Source organism: Somniosus microcephalus, chromosome 17 (assembly GCF_052327205.1).
Source record: "Somniosus microcephalus isolate GS21.2 chromosome 17, FLI_Smic_1.0, whole genome shotgun sequence".
NCBI classification, from domain to species: Eukaryota; Metazoa; Chordata; class Chondrichthyes; order Squaliformes; family Somniosidae; genus Somniosus; species Somniosus microcephalus.
In genome coordinates this window covers 24579264-24605769 of record NC_141003.1, presented here as the reverse complement: position 1 = coordinate 24605769, position 26506 = coordinate 24579264, and the positions used below count along the sequence as shown (strand labels likewise).

The 26506-nt window shown below is 42.7% G+C and overlaps 1 protein-coding gene across 3 annotated transcripts in view; it reads right to left on the bottom strand.

Moving 5' to 3' along the window:
* Positions 1 to 2686: 2686 nt before the first annotated feature.
* The window catches only part of LOC147105581 (serine/threonine-protein kinase 33-like), a 149215-nt gene continuing 125395 nt past the window's right edge, over positions 2687 to 26506 (bottom strand). For all 3 annotated transcript variants that reach the window (XM_086010064.1, XM_086010066.1, XM_086010065.1), the window contains 7 exons: positions 22849 to 22937; positions 18558 to 18651; positions 18376 to 18451; positions 17064 to 17176; positions 11713 to 11798; positions 10464 to 10658; positions 2687 to 3871 (listed from right to left, as the gene is read on the bottom strand). In XM_086010064.1, coding sequence (XP_085866190.1) covers positions 3698 to 3871; positions 10464 to 10658; positions 11713 to 11798; positions 17064 to 17176; positions 18376 to 18451; positions 18558 to 18651; positions 22849 to 22937 — 827 coding nt within the window. In that variant the 3' untranslated portion in view covers positions 2687 to 3697. The remainder of the gene's footprint in view (positions 3872 to 10463; positions 10659 to 11712; positions 11799 to 17063; positions 17177 to 18375; positions 18452 to 18557; positions 18652 to 22848; positions 22938 to 26506) is intronic.

Below are 26506 nucleotides of genomic sequence, written 5' to 3'. Positions count from 1 at the left end.
TTGTACCCATACAATAAATGAGGGTTAATTCATTGACCTCCACTCGCAACAGGGGGCCTCACTGGCCGGGAGCGCGGATGGTAGATGGGGCACTTCCGGGCTGGGGGAAGATCTGAGCCAACTCCTCACTCGCCCAAGAGACCACGATAACTTGATTCTGAACGACCAAGTTCACTAGTGCAATGGTCACCGTAGATCATGTGGGACCGACAACTGAGTGCTGCTTTGCTTTGTAAAACCATGTGGGGAAAATGTCTGATTTAAAAACAAGACGTATATTATTTTAATTATGACTGTTGAATTTAGAAACCAAGATTATAGCACCTCCCAATATTCCAATCCAACAGCATATTTGCAAGACACAATCATTTCTATTTGAAGCAATCTGTTTTTGCCTCTGGTGTTCCAGGTTTTCATGTTATTTGATGTGGCCCAAAGATGCTCCGATCTGCCATTTGAAGGACAATTCTAAGTATGCTCGTTCGATCACTCCTCGGGTTCTGTGAAAGAAATTTGCAATAGGGATTTTTTTTTAAATGGGCAATATTCTTCAACTCCACAGACCATTTAGAAGAGATTTAGCATTTTGTAGCTTTATTCGTTCAAGTGTCAGTTTAGCTCAGTTGGTAGTTCTCACGCCTCCCACTCAGCCGAGACGACGTGCTCCAATCTGTCGTGTATGTTGATTCCATGAACCTCTGACATGACAGTGCAGTCGTGAGGAAGGGCTGCAATTGTCGGAAGTGAAACCTGCCTGCTCAGGTGGATGTGAAATATCTTGAGGCCCTAGTCAATGAAGAGGAGGGAGTCTCCCTATGTCCTGGCCAATCGTCCACCTCCACCAACACAACAGATTGGGCCAGAATTTGCTGTTAGAATAACAGTGAGGCTAATGGTGCTTGCTGTTATTTATGCACAAAAATCGTACAGCAAGTTCAGGCGAGGGGGCAGATGCACGGTTAAATGCCAATATCCAGAAGTTGCTGTCCGAGATGCGCCACTCCTCCGTTCGTTTTGCAAAAACAACATCTCGCTGTCTTCCCTCACCATTGACATGCATCGAATGACATGCAGTTGCTGTATTTGCGTGGTAGATACAAACAAACTCGCCACAGAAAGTTAAATCTTGTCATTTCAAGTGTAAGAACCTTTTTAACAACGTAAGTGTTAATTACTGCCAATTACCCTCTGGCACAGGTGTGGAGTCTCATTCCTTCGGGTATTAAATGTTGGAGATTTTACAAATAATTTTTAATTTTTACTTTTCCTCTCTCTCATAATCCAATCTTTCTTTTCCCCCCCTCTTTGTTTCTCTTTCTGTACCTGATTTTGACATTGAATTCACCCAATCTAATTTACACTTCCTTCTGAGTGTCAGCCATGGCTCAGTGGGTAGCACTCTCGCCTCTGGGTCAGAAGGTTGAGGGTTCAAGTCCCACTCCAGACACCTGAGCACAAAAAAAAATCTACTGACACTTCGGTGCAGTGCTGAGGGAATTCTGCACTGTCGGTGGTGCCGTCTTTCAGATGAGACGTTAAACCGAGTCTGCGCTCTCAAGTGAACGTAAAAGATTCCATGGCACTGTTTTGAAGAAGAGCAGGGAAGTTATCCCCAGTGTCCTGGCCAATATTTATCCCTCAACCAACAAACAAAAACAGATTATCTGGTCATTCATTATCACGTTGCTGTTTGTGGGAGCTTGCTGTGTGCAAATTGGCTGCCAGGTTTCCCACATTACAACAGTGACTACACTTCAAAAAGTACTTCATAAAGCACTTTGAGACATCCGGTGGTCGTGAAAGGCGCTATAGAAATGCAAGTATTTCCTTTCCTTGTGCCGTTATTTTCTCAATCCCTCAATCTGATTGGTTAAGGAGACACACAGTTGCTTGTCCTGTTCACTCAACTTCCAGATGCCCCGTTTCCCTCGCTGTGACGTTATCAGCTCGCACTTTCAGCAACTCGCCACGCAAAAAATGTAAAAACCTCAACGGGCAAGTCTAACTAATGGCCGACACTGTTAGAGGCCTCGCTACAGGAAAATCTGGCCTCGTATCTAAACATTCATCGTTTGCTGTGCACATGGTTACTATGTTTATCCAGGTACAGGAAACTTTTTTATCCGGCACGGACGGGACCAACGTGGTGCCGGTTCATCAAAAATTCCGGATAACCGAACGCTATAGTAAAAGATAGGGAGAGCTGACAGCTCCGTATAAAGCAACAAACCCTGTTGCTTAGCAACAACTGTAGAACAATGGCCACAAGTTTCAAGCGTCTCTGTAGCTTAGCAACAGCTGCAGCCACACCCTTGCACAGCACAGATGGAAGAAGGCAAATACAATATGAAGTAAAACCTACTCCTGAATTTTGCCGGTTAACCGAGATGTCCGCTTATTTAGGTGCCGGTAAATCGAAAGTTTCCTGTAACTAGTGACTGCACTTCAAAAATAATTTACTGTACGGAACTTTGGGACAACCTGAGGATGAAATGAGATGTTCTTTAAATCTTTTCATGCGTGCCTTCATGTCTGTCTTCCTTTCCATCTTAATCTTGTAATCTTTGGATGGGAAAAATCAATCACACTTAAAATTTTTGCACAGCGGGTTTCCATACCGGGAACATAATTAGGGTCATTTTTTTTTAATCCAAAAATTGAACAATAGCCTTTAATTTTCTATCCATTTAATTGTGCTATTGTTTCAAATTGTGCGATACATTGTAGATAAATTATCATTTTTATTAATCTAATTGAAACATATTTTCAGGGTGTCAAATGCTTAAGTGTGACGAGAATTTGAATACCAAATAAGATTAACAGTAAATAAAACATTCTTCCATCGAACAGTTGCTTTCCAAAAATAAGAAGTCAAGTCGTTACAAAGAATAACTATTCCTTTGGTTGCACGGAGGCCTCATGCTGAGTCTGAAGCAGGCTTCGCATTTGAAAAAGTCGCACAGATTTTGAAAGCGATGTAAGCTGGCAGCTGGGGAGATCAATAATGCTTCAACCAATTGCAGCTACTGAAGATGGTGTTGGGGGGTGGGGAAAAAAACATAATGAGAACTTATAGACTGAAACTACAAAGTAAAATATGAGAAACTTAAATCTGGAAAAAAGGCCTTTCTCGCAAAGAGGCTATCTGGGGAAGAGTTGAAACAAAATGCTGGAAACACTCAGCAGGGCAGTCAGCATCTGCTTGAGAGGGCAGAGCAGGAATTATTGTTTCAGGTTTAGACCCCAAACTCTTTCAGATTTCCAGCGTCTACAGTTTTTGGTTTGTGGGTGAAAATTTGGACGGTTTTCAAACAGTGGGGATATGTTAAATGGCAAATTCTATTTCTGGTGAGGAAGATCGAATCTGCGACTAGTAATGGGAGGAAAAGAACCAAGGGCCCAGCCTGGAGTGAGTGTGAGCACCTGACTGAGGCAAGTTTCTTAAAGGGACAGTATCCCAGGTGTTCCCTTACCCAACCCCACATTATGAAAAGTTGCCAACACCCTATCTGGGGGTGGAGGCTGAACTCTGTTTCGAAGAATGACACTCCAGGTATGTAATTTAAAGATCGTGTTGTGAATTGATTCAGTGCTGAAATGTTGCGGCAAAGTTCTGTTTTGTGCGATGGTTTTAACTCTGGCATCAGCTGTTGTGGGGGTGGGGGGATACCTGATGATGGGCCTCCTTGACAAAGAGTTATCTTTTAAGCACCGGATGGTGAGGGCTCAGTTTGTTCAATATTCTTGAGTTAGTTGCAGATTCAGACTTTCTTCGTGCTTTTCTATTTAAACTTGTAGCTTGTTTTGATGCAGAAGTGGTCTGTAATGGTGAACTGTCAAAGGAATAGCACTTCTGTCTCGAACCTGTTGGCTAAAAACACACACAACCTCTGTGGACATTTACTGCTCAAGCTCTTAAATATCTTCTACCTTTTTAAATTGGTATAAAACCCATAATACCAGATTTTACCTTCTGCCCTGAGGTCATTAAGAATCAACCACATTGTATGGGACTGGAATCATGAGTAGGCCTGATCAAGTAGGACCGGCGGTTGTCCTTCCTTAAGGGCGTTACTGAACCAGTGGATTTTTGCAACAGTCTGGCAGCTTTGACTTTTTTTTCTGGTACCAGCCCATGAATGACCAAGTTTATTGAATTTGAACTCTAGGCTCTCTGGGTTACGAATCCACTACCATAACCACTGGACTACTTTGCTCATCCAATATTGGTCATCAGCTTTGTATAGAGACTGGAACTTTGGGGCACATCACAGGTTACAGTTATGTAAATATAGAACTTAACTTCTAAATCCTGTAATCAAATCAGGTCCATTGGCTCGCTGCAGTATCTGGGTTTAATGCCATCTGTGAACTCTGGAAATAATGCTGTTCACAGAAAGGTGCATCCCAAAAGTTATATTTACACACTTGCCACTTAGAGAAGTAACAGTTGTTAAATTTTAATTTAACTTGCTGATCCTGCACAGAGATCAAATTGGAATTCATATGAAACAAAAGCATAGTCTGCACCCTAATTTTGATTACGGCTTGTGTTAGTACACAATGATTGGGTTGGATGTTCCAGTTCAATCATGGAAATTGGTGGCAAAGTATAAATTGCAGCCAATCTGAATTTTGAATCAGCAGCAACAGTTTTAACATTTAAAAGCAAAATAACAACACTGTTCTAGTGAAAGGAAAGCTTTGATGTCCCCGTTAATTTATTCACAGTTGTTTCCATAAGCTGTCATTTGCCTCAGGGAACATATATAGCAGATGAGGTAACACTGAGTTCCAGTCAGGCAACCCTACGGAGAGATGAAGGCCAGCCCACCAGCTGATTGCATCTCCGTCAATTCAGAAAGATTGGAAGAAGCTTTTGGGGTTTTTCCTGGGCCCTCACAATCTCTTCCAGCTAAAGCCACACTATTATCCAACCCCATAGTTACATTAGTACCTATTGATACGGAAATAATAGTTGCCAAGGTGTTTAAATCTATGCATTCTCCTTTATGTGAATTATTGGGCTGCTTAATGCTAATTATAGGCCTTTTCTGCCAATTATCGGTCTCTTTTTACATGAATTATCATTCTCCTTTTATGTGAATTATCAGTCAGCACTTGGCTTGCTGACTGAACTGGTCCTTCCTGCTTTCAAAAAGATGAGCTGAAGCTACTAATGTATCCGACAGAAGAACCAGAGTTATGAAATTGAATTAAAATAAATAAAACTCAAGCTTAAATCATTCCTGTAGTCAAACATGGCACCAAGGCTGCAAAATCTCAACAAAAATACACATCACAGCCAATAGAGCAAGCAAAACAAAGCTTAACATTTAGTTTGCGATAATGATATGGGATGTATTGCAACTGAATCTTATTTAAATCGATGCACAGAAAAGCCCATCAGTCCCAGTCGTTCAGTCCTGAATCACTAAGCTGCGAAAATCCTGCAGTTTAGGTTTTGTTTGTAGTCTATGAACAAGACTAATTTGTTCGGGAGAAACTGTTTTGGGGGAGATGATCTCAAATCTTTTATTATGTCTCTATTTCAGAAAGATCTGCAGCGTGAACAGCAGGCATACCTTTTTAATTGATTTTACACCATCTAAAGGAAGTTACAATTCTGTCCAGCAGCAGGAATCATACAGCACAGAAGGCAGCCATTTGGTCCATCGTGCCTGAGTTTTTTTAAAATTCATTCATGGCGTCGCTGGCTATACCAGCATTTATTGCCGATCGCTAATTTCCCTTGAGAAGGTGGTGGTGAGCCGCCTTCTTGAACCACTGCAGTCCGTGTGGTGAGGGTACTCCCACAGTGCTGTTAGGGAGGGAGTTCCAGGATTTTGACCCAGCGACAATGAAAGATCAGCGATATATTTCCAAGTCAGGATGGTATGTGACTTGGAGGTGATGGTGTTCCCATTCGCCTGCTGCCCTTGTCCTTCTAGGTGGTAGAGGTCACGGGCTTGGGAGGTGCTGTCGAAGAAGCCTTGACAAGTTGCTGCAGTGCATCTTGTAGATGGTACGCATTTCAGCCACGGTACGTCGGTGGTGGAGGGAGTGAGTGTTTAGGCTGGTGGATGGGATGCCAATCAAGCGGCTGCTTTGTCCTGGATGGTGTCGAGCTCCCCAGTGTTGTTGGAGCTGCACTCATCCAGGCAAGTGGAGAGTATTCCATCACACTCCTTGTGCCTTGTAGATGGTGGAAAGGCTTTGGGGAGTCGGGGTAAGTCACTCGCCGCAGAATACCCAGCCTCTGACCTGCTCTTGTAGCCACAGTTTTTATGTGGCTGGTCCAGTTAAGTTTCTGCTCAATGGTGTCCCACAGGATGTTGATGGTGGGGGATTCGACGATGGTAATGCCGTTGAATATCAAGGGAAGATGGTTGGATGCCAATGCTTGTTGGTGATGGTCATTGCCTAGCACTTGTGGTGCAAATCCTACTTGCCACTTATCAGCTCAAGCCTGAATGTTGTCCAGGTCTTGCTGCATGCGGGCATGAACTGTTTCATTATCTGAGGAGTTGCGAATGGAACTGAACACTGCAATCATCAGCCAACATCCCCACTTCTGACCTTATGATTGAGGGAAGGCCATTGATGAAGCAGCTGAAAATGGTTGGGCCTAGGACACTGCCCTGAGGGACTCCTGCAGCAATGTCCTGGGGCTGAGGTGATTGATCTCCAAAAACCGCAACCATCTTCCTTTGTGCTAGGTATGACTCCAGCCAGTGGAGAGTTTCCCCCCTGATTCTCATTGACTTCAATTTTACTAGGGCTCCTTGATGACACACTCGGTTCAAAGCTGTCTAGATGTCAAGTGCAGTCACTCTAACCTCACCTCACCACTGGAATTCAGCTCTTTTGTCCATGTTTGGACCAAGGCTGTAATGAGGTCGGGAGCCGAGTGGTCCTGGCGGAACCTAAACTGGGCATCAGTGAGCAGGTATTTGGTGAATAAGTGCCACTTGATATTACTGTCGATGACACCTTCCATCACTTTGCTGATGATTGAGAGTAGAGTGATTGGCGGTAATTGGCCGGATTGGATTTGTCCTGCTTTTTGTGGACAGGACATACCTGGGTAATTTTCCACTTCGTTGGGCAGATGTCAGTGTTGTAGCTGTACTGGAACAGCTTGTTGGGCAGATGTCAGTGTTGTAGCTGTACTGGAACAGCTTGGCTAGAGGCACAGCTAGTTCTGGAGCATATGTCTTCACTACAGACAGGGTGTTGTCGGGGCCCATAGCCTTTGCTGTATCCAATGCACTCAGCCATTTCTTGATATCACGTGGAATGAATCGAATTGGCTGAAGACTGGCTCCTGTGAAGGTGAGGACCTCGGGAGGAGGCTGAGAGAGATCATCCACTCGGCACTTCTGGCTGAAGATGGTTGCAAACGCTTCAGCCTTGTCATTTGCACTCACGTGCTGGGCTCCAATATCATTGAGGATGGGGATATTCATGGAGCTTCCTCCTCCCGTTAGTTGTTTAATGGTCCACCACCATTCATGACTGGATGTGGCAGGACTGCAGAGCTTTGATCTGATCCATTGATTGTGGGATCGCTTAGCTCTGTTTATAGCATGCTGCTTCTGCTGTTTAGCATGCATGTAGTCCTGTGATGCAGCTTCACCATGTTGCCACCTCATTTTTAGGTATGCCTGGTGCTGCTCCTGGCAGGCTCTTCTACACTCTTCATTGAACCAGCTTTGGGCCCCTGGCTTGATGGTAATGGTCGAGTGAGTGATATGCTGGGCCATGAGGTTACAGATTGTGGTGGAATACAATTCTGCTGCTGATGGCCCACAGCACCTCATGGATGCCCAGTTTTGAGCTGCTAGATCTGTTTAGCATAGTGGTAGTGCCACACAACATGATGGAGGGTGTCCTCAGTGTGAAGACGGGACTTTGTTGTGTTGGTTCTCTCACCACCTGTCGCAGGCCCAGACTGGCAGCTGCGTCCTTCAGGACTTTGCCAGCTCGGTCAGTGGTATTGAGCCACTCTTGGCAATGGACATTGAAGTCCCCCAGCCAGAGTATATTCTGTGCCCTTGCTACCCTCAGTACATCTTCCAAGTGGTGTTCAACATGGAGGAGTACTAATTCATCAGCTGAGGGAGGGTGGTAGGTGGTAATCAGCAGGGAGTTTGTTTGCCCATGGCCTAAAACCATGAGACTTCATGGGGGCCGGAGTCAATGTCCAGGGCCACTCCCTCCCAACTGTATACCACTGTGCTGCCACCTCAGGGATGGTGATGGAGTCTGAGATGTTGGCTGAAAGGTATGATTCTGTGAGTATGAGTATGCCCAGCTGTGGGACAGCACTCCCAATTTTGGCACAAGTCCCCAGATGTTCGTGAGCTGGACAAGGTTGACTTGGCTGGGTGTACCTTTGTTGTGTCTGAGTCCGGTGCCGAGTCGATGCCGCGTTTTCTTCTTGTTTTTCGTAGCGGTTTGGAAGAATTGAGTGGCTTGCTGGGCCATTGCTGTGGGTCTGGAATCACATATCGGTAAGGACGGCAGGTTTCCTTCCCTAAAGGACATTAGTGAACCAGATGGGTTTTTACGACAATCCGGTAGCTTCATGGTCACCATTACTGATACTAGCTTTTTTTATTCCAGATTTATTTATTTAACTGAATTTAAATTCCCCATCAAAAATGACAGTATGATCTGTACTCACTTGTATATCACGTGGGCAGATACCAGCCCACATTGAGCCTTGGCCACAGGGAAATACAGTGAAACAATCGGGTTGAAATTGGGCTCTCAATGGCAATCACTAGGTGGCAGCACTTCATGAAAAAATTATCACTTGGGGAAAAAGCAGCTTAAGATGCTTTCACTTAGACACACTGCGGATGTATTTTCTTCTACTTGAATGCAGAAGTGTTTCAATCCTAATGTGAATCCGACACCAAGCATTCTCTTCACTCCTAACTGGCTATTAATGCAGTTAATTACTGTACATTCAGTATACAGAGAGCATGCATTTTGTTTTGCATTTGGCTAACAATGACACAAAGCACCATGTGTATCTGCAGAAACAATCTCCTGGGTTAATCAGTATGTAATTAAAGATTAAAACATTTTCTGCATCAATACCTGTATCAGCAACTTGTACGTTTGTCTGTTGGAAATCATCCTTCTATTAGAGTCGACAGCACAAACAGGCCAGTCGACCCAACTGGTCCATGCCAGTGTTTATGCTCCACACGAGCCTCCTCCCAACCCTCTTCATCTAATCCTATCAGCATATCCTTCTATTCCTTTCTCCCCTCGTGTTTATCTAGCTTTCCCTTAAATGCATCTATGCCATTGGTAGCAAGTTCCACATTCTGGCCACTCTCTGCGTGCTGTATAATGGATGGTATATCTCGCAATAACACTGTAATCACAGAATGTCACTGAACAGATGGAAGCAATTCCTCCTCACACACCTCTGCCAGCTGTGTGAAGGAGCTACCACCTTAATCTAATTTCTCTTTCCGTTCCCCAGACCCTCTTAAACTTTTCTCTTTCAAAAGTTCATCCATTTCCCCTTTTTAAAAGCTACACTGAAGTTTTCCCCCACTGTTTCTGGTAGGGCAATCCATGTCCTAATGACCCTCTAACCTCTCCCCGGGGGTCATTTTAAATGTTATTGCCGGGCAGAAAATGGGTGATAGCGAATCGGCAGCCTGTTTTACAGCTCGTCCAATTGGCGTCAATGGAAAGATGTAAAACTAAGGATAAGGGGTAAGCCATTTAGGACAGAAATGAGGAGGAATTTCTTTACCCAGAGAGTGGTGAACCTGTGGAATTCTCTACCACAGAAGGCAGTAGGGGCCAATTCATTAAATATTTCAAGAAGGAGTTGGATATATTTCTTAAGGCTAAAGGGATCAAGGGATATGGGGAGAAAGCAGGGACAGGGTACTGAATGTGGATGATCAGCCATGATCTCATTGAATGGCGGAGCAGGCTTGAGGGGCCAAATGGCCTACTCCTGCTCCTATCTTCTATGTAAAACAGATTTCTGATTCGCTATCACTCATTTTCTGCAAGACAATAGAATTACCTCCCATTTGTTCTTTTGGTGGTAAATTTACGCCCTCTAGTTATTGACTCATCAGCCAGTGGAAATAGTTTTTCCTTATTTACCTTAGCAAAGCCCCTCATAATTGTAAACACCTCTATCAGATCCTCTTTGGACCTTCTTTGCTCTGATGGAACGAGCCCCAGTTTCTCAAGTCTCTCTCTTTATCCGTAGCCTCTGATCCCCGGTACCATCATATCTGGTCATTCACCTTGTTACTGCTTGTGAAGTCTTCATGTGTGCAGAAAGCCCTGCTTTGTGTATCAGTGCACTTGCAATTAGTTCAGTTTATATGAGAGGCTTTAAGGTGTTTCCATGAGAGTGAATGCAGTGCTGTGTGAACGCAAGTGATTCTTTAATGGTGGTTAAAAATAAATACCTTTGTAGTAAGTGGGAGTAGTTTGTCGGAGTTGAAGTCGGTCTTCGTGTCTGCTTCTGAAAGTGCCATGTTGGTATCTTCACTCACCCCATTCTCTTCTACCAGTTCCTCCTCATTCTCACCCTTTGTGTCTAGTTTCCATTGTTTCATCATTTCCAGCACATTTTTAGGTTGTTGTCTCTTACTGGTATCTCCCTGAAAACACACAGAAAATTAAACAGCGCAAAGTTCTGTCAGGAATGGAAGCCAGAGAAAGCAGCAACAGATCAGAGTATCAAAGACTCTATTGCAAGTCTCCAACCCACACCATTCTTGTGTAAACACTACTTATTCTCTACAAGTTTCAAAGGACTTGCCAGTTCAAAGGCACCTGTGAGTTAGACTCCATAAGAAGGTAAGAGTTTATAGGAACAGGATGAGGCCAGATTGGACTGGGATGGTCTTTTCCGCTCCCATCCATTCCTTAGTTCACGTGGCCATTCAGCCTGATGAGCTTGTCAATTGTCTAGAGAATAAACTGGGGGCAAAGGGCCCTGCCTGACTTCCCTCCTCATCCTAGCTTCCTTTTTTAAATTTATGCCCACTGGTATTTGAGCCTCGTGTTATTTGTTTGGATCGATTTTTATCGTGAAAACTTCAGATAGTTCTTTGAAAACATTTCACACAGTACTTTAATTCTTTGTCTAAACCTTTTATTGAATATTTAATATACTTCAAATGTTTTTGTACAAAATTGAAAACAATTAAGTTGTGTTATGGGAAAGATTTTGTTAAAATAAAAATTCACTGACCATTTCTAACAAAATATTATGATGGGTTATTCCCCAGGGCTGTAATACACACAGCTATCAATTTGATTTTTTAATATATTGAAATGCACACCTTCATTTTAACCATCTTGCCCATGATTTGTTTGTCAGGGTACAGTATGGGCAAATGTTCAGCCCACGGTACCCATTTAAACATGGGCATTCAACATAGTCAAATTACAACATGCCAGTGAAGTGTATTTACTGAATACAACTGATTTTATTCCCCCATGGATAGGGGTAGGTGTGCCTATGTATTTGTGTACAGTGGGAAATCATGTCTAAACTGCACATTCGAGATTGAGCCGAAAACCTACACAAGCACAAATACAACATAACAAGTATTCTCTACTTGAATGCTTGTGGCTCAACAGTAAGTAAAATGTTCGCTCACTGTGGCCAGTCTGGCATTTCAAAGCAATTTATTAATAATTACTCACGGTTATCCAATAGTGATCTAGCAGTTCACTGGCTGTCATTCTGTGGGCTGGATCTACTATTAGAAGGCCTTTTAACACACAGTGAGCTGTTAAAAATAAATACAAAACAGGATACAATATTCCCATTGTACGGTATTTCAATAGAAGAGCCACTCCTGTATACTAATACAATTCTTTCACGTGTAGCAGTAGAGCTGCAGCAAAGAAATTTGCTAGCTGAATGGTCGGTATTTAAAGTTTTAGCCCACAGGAGTCTCCGCAGTATAGCTGTCCATCCCTTGCTCTACATCTTCGCATAACTTATTGACTATAAAATGCAAGTTGTTAACATCTAGCATGCTGACTAAGCATGGAGAGTTCGTCTAATTTTGGGTGAGTCATTCAGTGGTATGTTTTACCTTTCTGACAGGGGAACTTGGACTGTCCCTCTACTCACAACAAGGATACTTTCTGTCTGCTACCAACTGACAAAGAAAGAACTTGGCCTAGAAACTAATCTCGGGCGATGGCACAAAGCGGGCGGTATCCAATCGGCCTCTCGTTATACACAACGCCTGATACTCAGTCTATTGCAGTCAATGAACCTGAACATCAGGCACTGAGTATAACAGGCAGCCGATCCGATACCACCCGCTTTGCACCACTGCCCGAAACTCATTTCTAGGCCCTTGTGTTTATATAATGCCTTATCACGTCATCAAGGCCACTCAAAGTGACATACAATTCATTATTTTTGAACTGCAATCCGTTTTGGTACATAGGCAAACATGGCAGTCAATTTATTCTTTTACTCATTCTTGAGATGTGACGTTGTTGGCGAGGCCAGCATTTATTGCCCGTCCCTAGTTGCCCTTGAGAAGGGGGTGGTGAGCCGTCTTCTTGGACCGCCGCAGTCCATGTGTTGAAGGTACTCTCACAGTGCTGTTAGGTAGGGAGTCCGAGAATTTTGACCCAGTGATGTTGAGGGAACAGCAATATATGTTCACGTCAGCATGGTGTATGACTTGGAGGGGGACTTGGAGAAGATGGCGTTCCTGTGTCCTTCTAGGTGGTGGATGATATGGGTTTGGGAGGTGCTGTTGAGGAAGCCCTGGTGAGTTGCTGCAGTGCATCCTGTGATCAGTACACACTGGAGCCACGGTGCGCTGGTGGTGGAGAGAGTGGATCCTTAAGGTGGTGGATGGGCTGCTGATCAAGCAAACTGATTTATCCTGGAAAGTGTATAGAGCAGGATCCCACAAACAGCAAAATCAGATGAATGACTAGTTAATCTGATTTTTGGCGGTTGAGGGAGAATGTGGGCCAAGACACCAGAAGAACATCCTGCTTTTCTTCAAACTGCCATGGGATCTTTAGTATCTATCTCGAGCACCAGATAGGACCTCAGGTTTATTTATGTCTCATCAAAAAGACCACACTTCTGATAATGCTGCACCAGGGTGTCGGCCTAGATTATGTGCTCTAGTCCTGGAGTGGAGCTTGAACCTACAAACTTCTGGATGAGGTGAGATGCCACTAACTGAGCCAAGCTGACGAGTGTTCGTGACAGTGTAGAAACTTTGCAACCCAGGCTCGAAAGATGAGATGTGTGGTTTCAGCTGAGCACTATTAAATTAACAAACAACTCCCATATCTCAACACCATTGTTATTGGAAACAGTCTCCAGTGTGGAGAACAATGGTCCTTTAGGAACATATGAACATGAGGAGGCCATTTAGCCCCTCGTGCCTGTTCCATCATTCAATGAGACCATGGCTGATCCACTACCAGAAACGTAATATTTTAGGGTTCCTTACCCTTTTTACTCTCTCTTTGAGATTACTCTCATAGGGGAGCCGCTGCTTCTTATGTCCTTGAGAATGTTTTCACTAGCCCTGATACCTGGGAAGTATTAGTGTGGCCTGGGGTAATGAACAGAGAACATAGAAATATAGAGAAATAGGAGCAGGAGTAGGCCATTCGGCCCTTCGAGCCTGCTCCATCATTCAATATGATCATGGCTGATCCTCTATCTCAATACCATATTCCCGCTCTCTCCCCATACCCCTTGATGCCGTTTGTGTCTAGTAATCTATCTATCTCCTTCTTAAATATATTCAGTGACTTGGCCTCCACAGCCTTCTGTGGTAGAGAATTCCACAGGTTCACCACCCTCTGAGCGAAGACATTTCTCCTCATCTCAGTCCTAAATGTCCTACCCCGTATCCTGAGACTGTGACCCCTCGTTCTAGACCCCCCCCCCCCGCAGCCAGGGGAAACATCCTCCCTGCATCCAGTCTGTCTAGCCCTGTCAGAATTTTATACGTTTCAATGAGATCCCCTCTCATTCTTCAAAACTCTAGTGAATACAGGCCTAGTCGACCCAATCTCTCCTCATACGACAGTCCTGCCATCCCAGGAATCAGTCTGGTGAACCTTCGCTGCACTCTCTCTATGGCAAGTATATCCTTTCTTAGGTAAGAAGACCAAAACTGCACACACTACTCCAGGTGTGGTCTCACCAAGGCCTGTATAACTGTAGTAAGACATCCTTGCTCTTGTACTCAAATCTTCTTGCAATGAAGGCCAACATACCATTTGCCTTCCTAACTGCTTGCTGCACCTGCATGTTTGCTTTCAGTGACTGGTGTACAAGGACACCCAGGTCCCTTTGTACATCAATATTTCCCAATCTATCACCATTTAAATAATACTCTGCCTTTCTGTTTTTCCCACCGAAGTGGATAACTTCACATTTATCCATGTTATACTGCATCTGCCATGTATTTTCCCACTCACTCAACTTGTCTAAATCGCCTTGAAGCCTCTTTGCATCCTCCTCACAACTTACAATCCCACCTAGTTTCATGTTGTCAGCAAACTTGGAAATATTACATTTGGTTCCCTCATCCAAATCATTGATATATATATTGTGAATAGCTGGGGCCCAAGCACTGATCCCTGCGGTACCCCACTAGTCACCGCCTGCCACCCTGAAAAAGACCCATTTATTCCTACTCTCTGTTTCCTGTCTGTTAACCAACTTTCAATCCATGCCAGTATATTACCCCCAATCCCATGTGCTTTAATTTTGCACACTAACCTCTTATGTGGGACTTTATCAAAGGCCTTCTGAAAATCCAAATACACCACATCCACTGGTTCTCCCTTATCTATTCTACCAGTTACATCCTCAAAAAACTCCAGTAGGTTTGTCAAACACGATTTCCCTGTCATAAATCCATGTTGACTTTGTCTAATCCCGTTGATATTTTCTAAGTGTCCTGTTATCACATCCTTTATAATAGACTCTAGCATTTTCCCTACTGCTGATGTTAGGCTAACCGGTCTATAGTTCCCTGTTTTCTCTCTCCCTTTTTTAAATAGTGGGGTTACATTTGCCACCCTCCAATCTGCAGGAACTGTTCCATAATCTATAGAATATTGGAAGATGACAACCAATGCATCCACTATTTCCATGGCTACCTCTTTTAGTACTCTGGGATGCAGATGATCAGGTCCTGGGGATTTATCGGCTTTCAGTCCCATTAATTTCTCCAGCACACTTTTTTTTACTAATTCTCATTTCCTTTAATTCTTCCTTCTCACTAGACTCTTGGTTCCCTAGCATTTCTTGGAAGTTATTTCTGTCCTCTTCCGTGAAGACAGAACCAAAGTATTTGTTTAATTGCGCAGCCATTTCCTTGTTCCCTATTATAAATTCTCCCGTTTCTGACTGTAAGGGACCTATATTTGTCTTCACTAATTTTTTTTTACACACTTGTAGAAGCTTTTACAGTCCGCTTTTATGTTTCTTGCAAGTTTACTCTCGTACTCTATTTTTCCTCTCTTAATCAATCTCTTGGTCCTTTTTTGCTGAACTTTAAACTGCTCCCAATCTTCAGGCTTGCTACTTTTTCTGGCAACTTTATATGACTCCTCTTTGGATCTAATACTATCCTTAATTTCTTTTGTTAGCCATGGTTGGGCCACTTTTCCTTTTGTGTTTTTGCACCAGAAAGGAATGTATAACTTGCAATTCATACATTCTTTCCTTAAATGTTAGCCATTGCCTATCCACCGTCATGCCTTTTAATGAAGCTCCCCAATCTATCATAGTCAACTCACTCCTCATACCTTCGTAGTTTCCTTTGTTTAGATTTAGGACCCAAGTTTTGTATTGGACTTCTTCACTTTCCATCTTAATGAAGAATTCTATCATGTTATGGTCACTCTTCCCTAAAGGACCCCGCACATCAAGATTATTAATTAACCCCTTCTCATTGCACAATACTCAATCTAGGACAGCCTGTTCCCTAGTTGGCTCCTCAATGTACTGGTCTAAAAAAAAAATCTCATACACACTCGAGAATCTTCCACAGTATTATTGCTAATTTGGTTTGGCCAGTCTATATGTAGATTAAAGTCACCCATGATTACTGTAGTACCCTTGTTACATACATCTCTAATTTCCTGTTTGATGCCATCCCCTACATTACCACTACTGTTTGGAGGCCTATAGACTGATTCTACATCTTGATTTTCTGAGCCAATATCCTTTCTCGCTATTGCTCTGATTTCAACCTTTACTAACAACACCACCCCATTCTTTAGATTGTTTCAGCCGCAGGTTCTACCTTTTGCCTCCACAAGAGCCTCCTTATCTTCACAAGGTAGCAGAGTAAAGCTAATATTAGTCCTTATTTAGGAGTTAATACCAAATAAATTTATTAAAACAGTAAATGAACAACATATAATTGCAATAACAAGGCATAGATATTAACAGTAGTATTTCAGCTTTTCTAGCTCCTGAAATAATAGAAAATAATAACTCACAACTCTGTGCTAAATCTATGTGATGATTAGTTTTCTTGTGTTATTTACCTGAACTAGCTGTCTTTAGAAGTTTCAGACAGATTGTTTTCTCTTCAAAGGCTCCAGTTCAAACTCACATTTGAAAAGAAGTAGATTAATAAATACCTCTGAAACATTAACCGAAGCTTCATAGACTTAAAGAACTGTCTGATGAATTCAAAAAGTTGCCAATCAGACACACTGCTGAACCAATCATATAGCATGTTTGTATTTGAATTGAGTGGCTTGACTCGTCCTTCGAGCAAACTGCCCAGACGCCAACCAAGCAATCGTCGCAATGTATCGAGTTAACCTGGGACATAATTTCTATGAATGACGCTGGTTTTGAATCTCTTATGTACTAAGACAGAATTAGAAAAGCCAATAAATATCAAGCTAAACCTTAGACAAAAATACTACAATACACAACATTTGAAAAATCCTAACAGGGTGGCCACTTGTTATCTGTCTTGTTGCATTGGGCTTATTTGCAATGCTACTGTACTTAAGCATCTTACCGCTCTCACTAATGGACTCTAGAGTTGAATGAGAAAAATCCAGCTCCCCTTTTTTGATTTCTTCGTACAGTTTTTCCGGAGTTGTAGCTGTAAAAGGAGCTTGGCCACATAGCCTGCAACACAAAACAATACAAAATAAGAAATCTTTTCCTTTTAGCTTTTCAGTTTGCTCAGAGCTGTGTACTGATACATGAGGTGTAGTAGCTATTTTAGATGAATGAGTAGAATATCCTGATCAACTATCATCCTTGGGGTGGAGGTGACTCTAAGATGACACACCTGGCAATGGAAGATTGGAAACTAATCTGTGGCAGACTCATAATCTGAATAATGAGCCAGGCATGACTGCAGCTCTCCAAGGTGCTGCTGATGATGGACCAGCCAACCCTGGTTTGCTTAAAAAATAATGCAGCCTCCTCCTTGCCCTGTGCAAGGTCTCGATCTGTGGCTACCTAGGGATTAAAAGCCCTTGACTGACATTGTGGACAACGGAAATCACAGACTAATTTGAATCTCCATAGCACTGATTATTGCATAGACTTGCATAGTATTTACAGCACAGAAACAGGCCATTCGGCCCAACAGGTCTATGCCAGCGTTTATGCTCCTCACGAGCCTCCTCCCACCTTACTTCATCTAACCTTATCAACATGGCCTTCTATTCCTTTCTCCCTCATGTACTTATCTAGTTTTCCTTTCAATGTATCTGTGCCATTCACCTCAACTACCCCATGTGGTAGTGAGTTCCATGTTCTCGCCACTCTGAGTAAAGAAGTTTCTCCTAAATTCCTTATTTATTAGTGACAATCTCATATTCATGGCCTTCAGTTTTGGATTCCCCCACAAGTGGAAACATCTTCTCTACATCTACCCTATCGAACCCCATCATAATTTGAAAGACCTCTATCGGGTCACCTCTCAGTCTTCTCTTTGTACTGATGCTCTTGGAACTTTGGCTTAAAAGGCCAACTGGAAATTGCCATGAATTTCAAATTATGCGGGAATTCGGCCAAATGGATCCTTGTCTATTCCTGGCCGTTACATTTCCATTTCACACCATCAGGACATCTACAGTTATGCTTCAAGATGACTAGAACGTGCTGAATAATGATCTTGGTGGTTGTTGTTGGTAGGTGCAAGGGTCTCTTGTGGAGACTACCCTGTGATACAATAAGCATCATTTGTACAGATAGATGCTGAGTGTGATTGTTTAGATCGATTTTACTCCTGCACCTGTTTAAGGCTCTACATTAATTTTCATAGGAAGTAGCACAGTTAGAAAATCCCAAAAAGCAGTGGGATAGGTACATACAGAGTATACATGATGATCCCAATGCTCCAGAGATCACACTGCCTGCTGTAGTCATAGTTATTGATTATTTCTGGGGCTGTCAAATAATGAGAGAAGAATTAGAAATGTAAGTGGAAAAATGAAGTTTCTAGTTTTCAATTTCAGTTTCCACACTTAATCTGAGCAAAGTGCCTGCCATTTACCCATGTATAAAGGTGTACCGCATGTGTCCTGTAACATTGATTCGCTACCAACACCAGCACCGTCCTTCAACACAGACAAGCCAAAGTCTGTCACCTGTGAACAAGAAAGCATATGAAAATATACTTTCAAGAATAACTTATTTCCTCTTCTTTTCCTGACGGCAGAGACTCACCCTGGGGTATGGAACCACCAGCACGCTAATACCTCACCCTGGGGTAGGAATCATATCTGCGGCCTGGGAAACGATCATTGCAATTTATGAACACCATCACACTGTGTAAGGACCCAACTGACCATAGGTGTCATTAATAATGCCTAATCTTTCAAAATCCTGCAGTGCCATCTCATTACCCTGCTGGTTTACCACAGAGAAAATGACCTGGTGAACAACAGATCAGAGACTTGCTTGAAGCATTTTTGTGTTGTAGATTAGTTGATGTTGCTGATGTCCTCGGAGGTAACTTGAAAGGAGCTGGAGGCATAAAGGTTCAGTGCTGTGGTAAGCTTCACTTCCACTGGCATTGCGACTGCTGTGGTCAATGCTGTCTGCAGGTTAGATTCAAGCCATTGCCAATACTCGGTCACTCCCTCCCTCGTAAAGCAGAGCCTGTGGAGGCAGTGGTCCGAAGACAATCCTTGGATGTCATTAACACTTGGAGTGGGAGGGTGGGGGGATTTTCTTGGGGTTTCTCTGCCATAAATTTGGTGGAAATACTTTTGAAGTGTAGTCACTGTTGTAACGTAGGGAAACAAAGCGGCCAATTTGGGCAATGCAAGGTCCCACAATCAGCAGTGAGATAAACGACCAGATAACCTGCTTTTTGTGATTTGGTTGTGGGATGAATGTTGGTCAGGACACCAGACCTGCTCTTCTTCTAATATGTCTTGGGATATTTTACATTCACCGGAGAAGAAAGACGGAGCCTCGGTTAAATGTCTCATCCGAAAGACGACACGTCCAACGGTACAGCACTCCCTCCGACCTGCAGTGAAGTGTCAGCACGGAGCAGGGCTTGAACTCACGACCTCCTTACTCAGAGGTGGGAGGCTGACCCTGAAGACTAGCTCGGGAAGGTTATCCAATAAGAAGCTTAGTCTAAGGGTCGAGGATGTTATTTATCACTTTTGCTCACCATAATTAGAAAGAGTTCTAGGAAGTGTACGAAAGGCTGATATTTAAAGATATTTAGTAGACGAGAATCATATATGTATACCTTCATGTGTAGCCATTGACCAAATAATATTACCCATAATTACTCCTGGGTAACTAAAAAGCTAAGACGTGTTCAAAATGCAGCTGCGAAGGACATTCAAAAGCAGTTTTGACTAAGTTTTGATAACAAACAGCCACAGACTGCGAGTGAAGGTTAAATTGCTAAAAAACATATTATGATGCTAAGTAGAAATTAGAATTCGATTACCAAAACTAATTGCAATGATATTTTAAAAAAATAATTAGTATAAGGACATAAAATGAGAGAGATCATGGAGATAAGGTATTTATCTGCTAGATTAAAGTAAGATAGTCTGGATACCTCAAGACTAGTGAAAAAGTGCTGATATGGGCCCTTGGTATAAAGGCCTTGTACCAGGGAAGCTAGAAATGAAAGAGATAAAGTAAATTCCAATGGGGTGAAAAACTATAAACAAGATAACACTGAACATGGTGGAAAAATACTGCAAAGGCATGGATGCTACCTTAGTCTGAGTGTCAATGGTATTTTTGACCATTAGAACCAATTAAAAAAGATCGACACCTTTGGGGAACTGTATGAAGTGGTGGAAGGATTTCTGGCTGCAATTAACGCTCCTTCCATGACTGTAACCATCTTCATACCAGCCATTAGGGTGGTTAGTCCTATGGCGGGAGGGTTTTACGGGCTCCCACAACCCATACGAGGGGGGGGGCCCACCCACACCCATGGACGCAAGTATCCCGCTGGATGTCAACCCAGAATTTAGAGCTGGAGCTCCGACTCCACTTGCCGGGACTGTCTGGAGCGGGGTTCGAAACCCTACGCCTGCTGGCCCAGCGGCGGGGATGCTACCGCTACGCCAAAGGCCCACTCCATTAAAAAAGGTGATTTTGTTAAAGACCATATATGGACACTGGCCAAACCAACTTCTGATAAGAAAAGGGTTAAAACCTCAATACTCAAAGAACAACTTTACACAGATGTACTGCGAGAACAAAGGAACAGACTTAAGATGACGTCATCTGTGTCCGAGAGGTTCCAGAGACCAAGGGCTGTGAGCTACTCGTTAAAACTATCGCCTAATATTAAGTATATTACGCTGTATGCTTAATAAATCTTGATCTATTGCTCAAACATACTGGCTGCTGCCTATTGGTGTCTTGTCCAAGAACTCAGAGATCATTAAGATCTTACAGAAGTTAACAAGGACACCAGATCTTAAGTCAATGAGCTCCGAAGAGAAGTTCCAGGAGCTAAAACTTGTCAGAAAAAACAACTGAAAGAACCAAGATCCTGGCTTTGAAATTGAAAGCGGGTCAGTGAGGTGGGTTTTAACGAAGTTCCTTGTGCTGATCCAGGAGAGTAGAATTAGGAGATGTAAGTATGAACTAAAAATAACAACTCTGCTGAATATAACATTGGCAATAACTACTGCACACCAGGAATTTTTGACTTATGAAGGCAGTACTCTATTCTAGAGCCTCACTTGACGTGTTATGTTCATAAATAAATAGACGTTTTCATTATGAACAGCTAGCTTGAGCTAGTCATTTATTCAGCCATGTGGACTAGTGTACAGGCATCCATCTTTACTACTGCCTTGTGGGTAGCCCACTACTAAAAATACAGCTCCACCTAGTGTACCATTCTAGCATGACATGTTACTGATCATTTGCAGCACATTATGACTTTCAACACATCACATCCAGTCCTCTGTATGCTCAGTCGAATGGTAAGGCAGAGAAAGGTGTTCAAGTTCTCAAACAGCTACTAAAGAAAGCAGCAGAAAGCAAGTCTGATCCTTATCTCGCCCTGCTGAGCTACCGAGCCTCCCCTTTAGACTCTGGTTCTTCACCTGCTGAACTCCTAATGGGTCGCAAGTTGCGCACCACGCTACCCTGCTGTGCAAAAGAAAAGCAGAGTAAGGAACTGAGACAGAGACTTCAACTGTTAAAGCTGAAACAGAAATCACACTATGACAAGTCATCCAAAACTCTGAAACCATTGACAAGAGATGATGTTGTCAGGATTGAGGATCCAAATGCATGGAACAGGAAAGCTACAGTTCTTGAGGAAGTAGGACCAAGGTCATACACTGTTAGAACTGAGGAAGGACAGATTCTCAGGAGGAACCGCCGTTTCCTCCTGAAAACACAAGAAACTATCCAAGAGCAAATCGATGACAATGCTGCAACTGAATCTTGTCACTCACCACCAGAACAATCTAACACAAACACACATACAGGCTCTCATGCAAACACATCAGACTTACCTGTGCTGAGACGAGCCACACGTGAAGTAAAAAAGCCTGATAGACTTAATCTTTGAGTACAAAGAAAACTATAATAAAAGAATGAAAAGCTTAGAGTTCATAAAGTAAAGCTTTGAAAATGTGTTGACTGTTGTGAAGATGTTTATGTCGTTATGATTGATTGATATTGATTTTGTTTAACCTCTAAGGAAGGGGGATGTAATGATCAGTAACATGTCATGCTAGAATGGTACACTAGGTGGAGCTGTATGTTTAGTAGTGGGCTACCCACAAGGCAATAGTCAAGATGGATGCCTGTACACTAGTCCACATGGCTGAATAAATGACTAGCTCAAGCTAGCTGTTCATAATGAAAACGTCTATTTATTTATGAACATAACAGTGTTGTAACACAACATCGCAGCCTTGCCCTGCTCCTTGATACAGAAAAGCACCCAGTGCACTGAAAGTGGGCTCTGTTGAAACATTCAGAAAGATTCTGAATTGATTCCTGATTCAACAGGGAGCAAGGGAATATGCAGCTAGGCAAGGGCAGTGATGGGTCCTGTAGAAAGATCAAAATATCAAGGTGAGTTTAATTGATTGGTCTTTTCTCATTTTTTACCTTGTTATTAATACCTTTTGCTTGCAATTAAAAAAACAATTATTTCCTTGTAAGAAAATAGAGCTTGTATACCCACTCAAGGCTTGGGTTAAATACTCATTGATACTTTTCCGTAGTTGTCCCAGAACTGTCACCATATAAAATCAGGCCAGTATACAAACTGCGTATTGCATTGTGCACAGATAGATAACAGAGGGTGAATCACTGGTAAGACTTACTTTGATATTAAGTTTGTGTTTGTTGTCGTCTACATTATCATTACTTTTCACCAGGATGTTTTCCAGCTTCAGATCCCTGTGAATAATATCTAAAAAAAGAGAATGAAGAAAACACTCAGAGTTCTGCAGTAGAGTAGATCCAAAACAATGGAACACTGTTCACAGCTCTCCTGTCAGTGTGACTATATCTAGTCAGATGGAACAGGGTGTCCAAATTGGGGTCCAAGGAGTAGCAATCCGCTGCTCAAAGCCTAGGCAACTCAATCTTATCTTCACTTGCTAGGGCTTATTCCACAACCCTGTGGGGAACAACCATTGATGGGAAGTAACAGATGTACAACCTCCCCCAAATGCCACTACTCACTGGTTACATGGATTCATCCTCATTGTTCTTACTCTCTGGTCTGTACTGTTTGAAATTCTTGGGCCTGGCGTTCTCAAATGGTTGTTCTTAGTGCTGTTGCATCAATGGTACAAATTCGGGTCTGTCCTAGATACTTCCTCGGGTTCAGTGGTGACACTGTAAGCCAATCCCACGCCCATTACGATCCAGGAGTTGGCTCACACTGCCCAATATCTACCAATCTGATGGTGTAACCCAGGGGAGGAGACAGTGCGGCTGTCTTGCCATACAACCTGGACACCGTGGCCTGGGCTTTCCGCTCGGCTGCGGCTGGTGTTCATCCCAAATCGGCCAAACCAGCGCAAAAGATCGAGGAATTTCAAGCGCAAATTACGTCCAGCGCAAACCGCGTTTCTGCAATCTTTTGCGCTAGTTTAAAAAATATCACACTCGAAGTAGGCCAGCCTACAAATCTGGCCATGCCCCCAAATCACCATTAATCATCATTGCGAGTTTCCGCTAATTGCGCACATTTGTAGGCCTTCGAAAAGACTGTTTAAAATTAAGCTTTTTTTAAAGCACAAGGGCACGTTTTAAAATCTTTAAAAAAAAATTAATTTACTAAGAAACTGACTATTGTACACCAATGTAACTAATAAATGGCTCTGTATTTTTTTTAATGTATTTTTCAGTTATTTAAAATCAGGTTACTCACAGGTGGTGGACGAGACACTCTTATTAAAAATGCTCATTCTTTGTGATAAGCCCATTTTCAGCTGTATTAATAAAACTGCACCAGGTTACCACTCTTAAACATATAAAAGGAATATTTTTAAATGCAAATGCTTTTTAAAATTACGTTCTAAAATGCTGTCTGATTGCGTTGGTTCATAGAAGATTTTACGTTTGGCGATATGCAAATAAGTTTGAGCGGAAACTTAAGCAAAGCGAACCCTTCTGAAAACGGGCGCAATTTTGAGCGCAATTTGCACCCGGATCGCCAAGTCCGCCCAAAACAGAAACCCTTGGCTTGTGTCTTTTGCACGTGCCCTTACATGTACTTCTCCAGTCTTTCAGTAGGCGGATGGTTTGCACTTTATTTAGATGAGGTCAGAATGAAGCATTAAGTTGCTTTATTTCTCAGGCAGCAAGTGGGTGTTTGGAGCAACAGTTACAAGTGGGCCTGCTTAATTGAATCGCACAACTTCTCTTTGAATAATAATACAAAATAATGAACAATTGCCTGGGACCAGTCACTTCCAACACAATGGGTGTGATATGTTCATTGATTACCGAGACAGTATAATGAACTGCTTATTGTTTTTGGTCTTTGGGGAAACAATGTCAATGCCTCCCTCGCTCATTAGTATTTTAACCACCTTTTATTTCAGCACTTTTTTTTATTAACTTGTGTGAATACACTTTGATTTAAAAGCCTAACATTTAACTGTAGCAGTTTCCAAATCATTTCTGCGGAAAATTATTATTTTTTATAGTCTCTAAGTGCATAAATCCTAAATCTCAACACGAATATCTATTGGTATGAGCAACTTGAGATATATGCAAATTAATGGGAAGATGGATTTTAACGTTATATAGTACATATACAATGTGGTCCATGAGGACAAAATGTTTTACCTCCCCTGATCCCGAGTGGCATGCAGAGTGGATTGGTCCTTTCACATCGGCCTCTGAGTCAGAAGGTAGTGGGTTCAAGCCCCACTCCATTAGATCTATTGGAAATCTGCTGTCCTTACCTGGTCTGGCCTATCTGTGACTCCAGACCCACAGCAATGTAGTTGACACTTAACTGCCCTCTGAAATGGCCTAGCAAGCCTCTCAGTTGTACCAAACTCCTACCTTCACCACACGGTGTGCAGCGGTTCAAGAAGGTGGCTCACCACCACCTTCTCAAGGGAAATTAGGGATGGGCAATAAATGCTGGCCTTGCTAGTGATGCCCATATCCCGTGAATGTATAAAATAAAAAACATGGTTTGCAAGGGTAAATGTTGTAAAGCTTTGCTTAGAACATAAGAACATAAGAAATAGGAGCAGGAGTAGGCCATTCGGCCCTTCGAGCCTGCTCCGCCTTTCAATGAGATCATGGCTGATCTTCTGCCTCAACTCCATTCACCGGCCCCATCGCCGTATCCCTTGATGCCCTTACTAGTCAGAAATCTATCGACTTCTGTTTTGAATATACCCAATGACTGAGCCTCCACAGCCCTCTGGGGTAGAGAATTCCAAAGAGTCACCACCCTCTGTGTGAAAAAATTTCTTCTCATCTCAGTCCTGAATGGCCTACTTTTTATCTTGAGGCTGTAGCCCCTGGTTCTAGACTCCCCAGCCAAGGGAAACATTCTCCCAGCATCCACCCTATTAAGCCCTGTAATAATTTTGTATGCTTCAATGAGATCCCCTCTCATTCTTCTGAATTCAAGAGAATACAGGCCTAGTTTACTCAATCTCTTCTCATATGACATCTCAATTTAACATCTCAATCCAAACGACAGCACCTCCGAAGTATCAGTGTAGATTATGTGCTCAAGTCTCTGAACTCACAACCTTCTGACTCCGAGGCGAGGGTGCTACCACTAAGCCAAACCTGATACTATAGTGCTATAGCTTTATCTATGACCTATTGTATCATTTCACGAGGCTCCACACTTGAAGTAGGGCTGTGCAAAATTTACCCCTATATTGTCTAACCTTATTAAACTGCTACAGTGACAACAAAACAGACAAGTGGAGTAAGCCTTAATACTTGAGTGCTTGAGTATAGCAGATTAAGGGGTGATCTAATTGAGGTGCTTAAGATGATTAAAGGATTTGATCGGGTAGATAGAGGGAAACTATTTCCTTTGGCAGGGGAGTCCAGAACAAGGGGGCATAAGCTTAAATTTAAACTAGGCCATTCAGGGGTGATGTCAGGAGGCAGGAGGCCCTTCTTCGCACAAAGGGTAGTGGAAATCTGGAACACTCCCCCCCCCCCCCCCCCAAAAAGCTGCTGAAGCTGGGGGGGGTGGGGGGAGTCAATTGAAAATTTCAAAACTGAGATTGATAGACTTTGGTTTGGCAAGGGTATTATAGGCTATGGAACCGAGGTGGGTAAATGGAGTTGAGATACAGATCTGCCATGAACAGGCTCGAGGGGCTGAATGGCCATCTATTGTTCCTATTTTCCTATTTCAAGGATATATTGAAAATGTTAGATGTGCCACAATATAGTCAGAATTATTTTTTTCCATAGTAGAGTAAGTCGGAAATTGGTGCGATGTAAATATTACAGATCACAGATATTGAGCTGTCACAC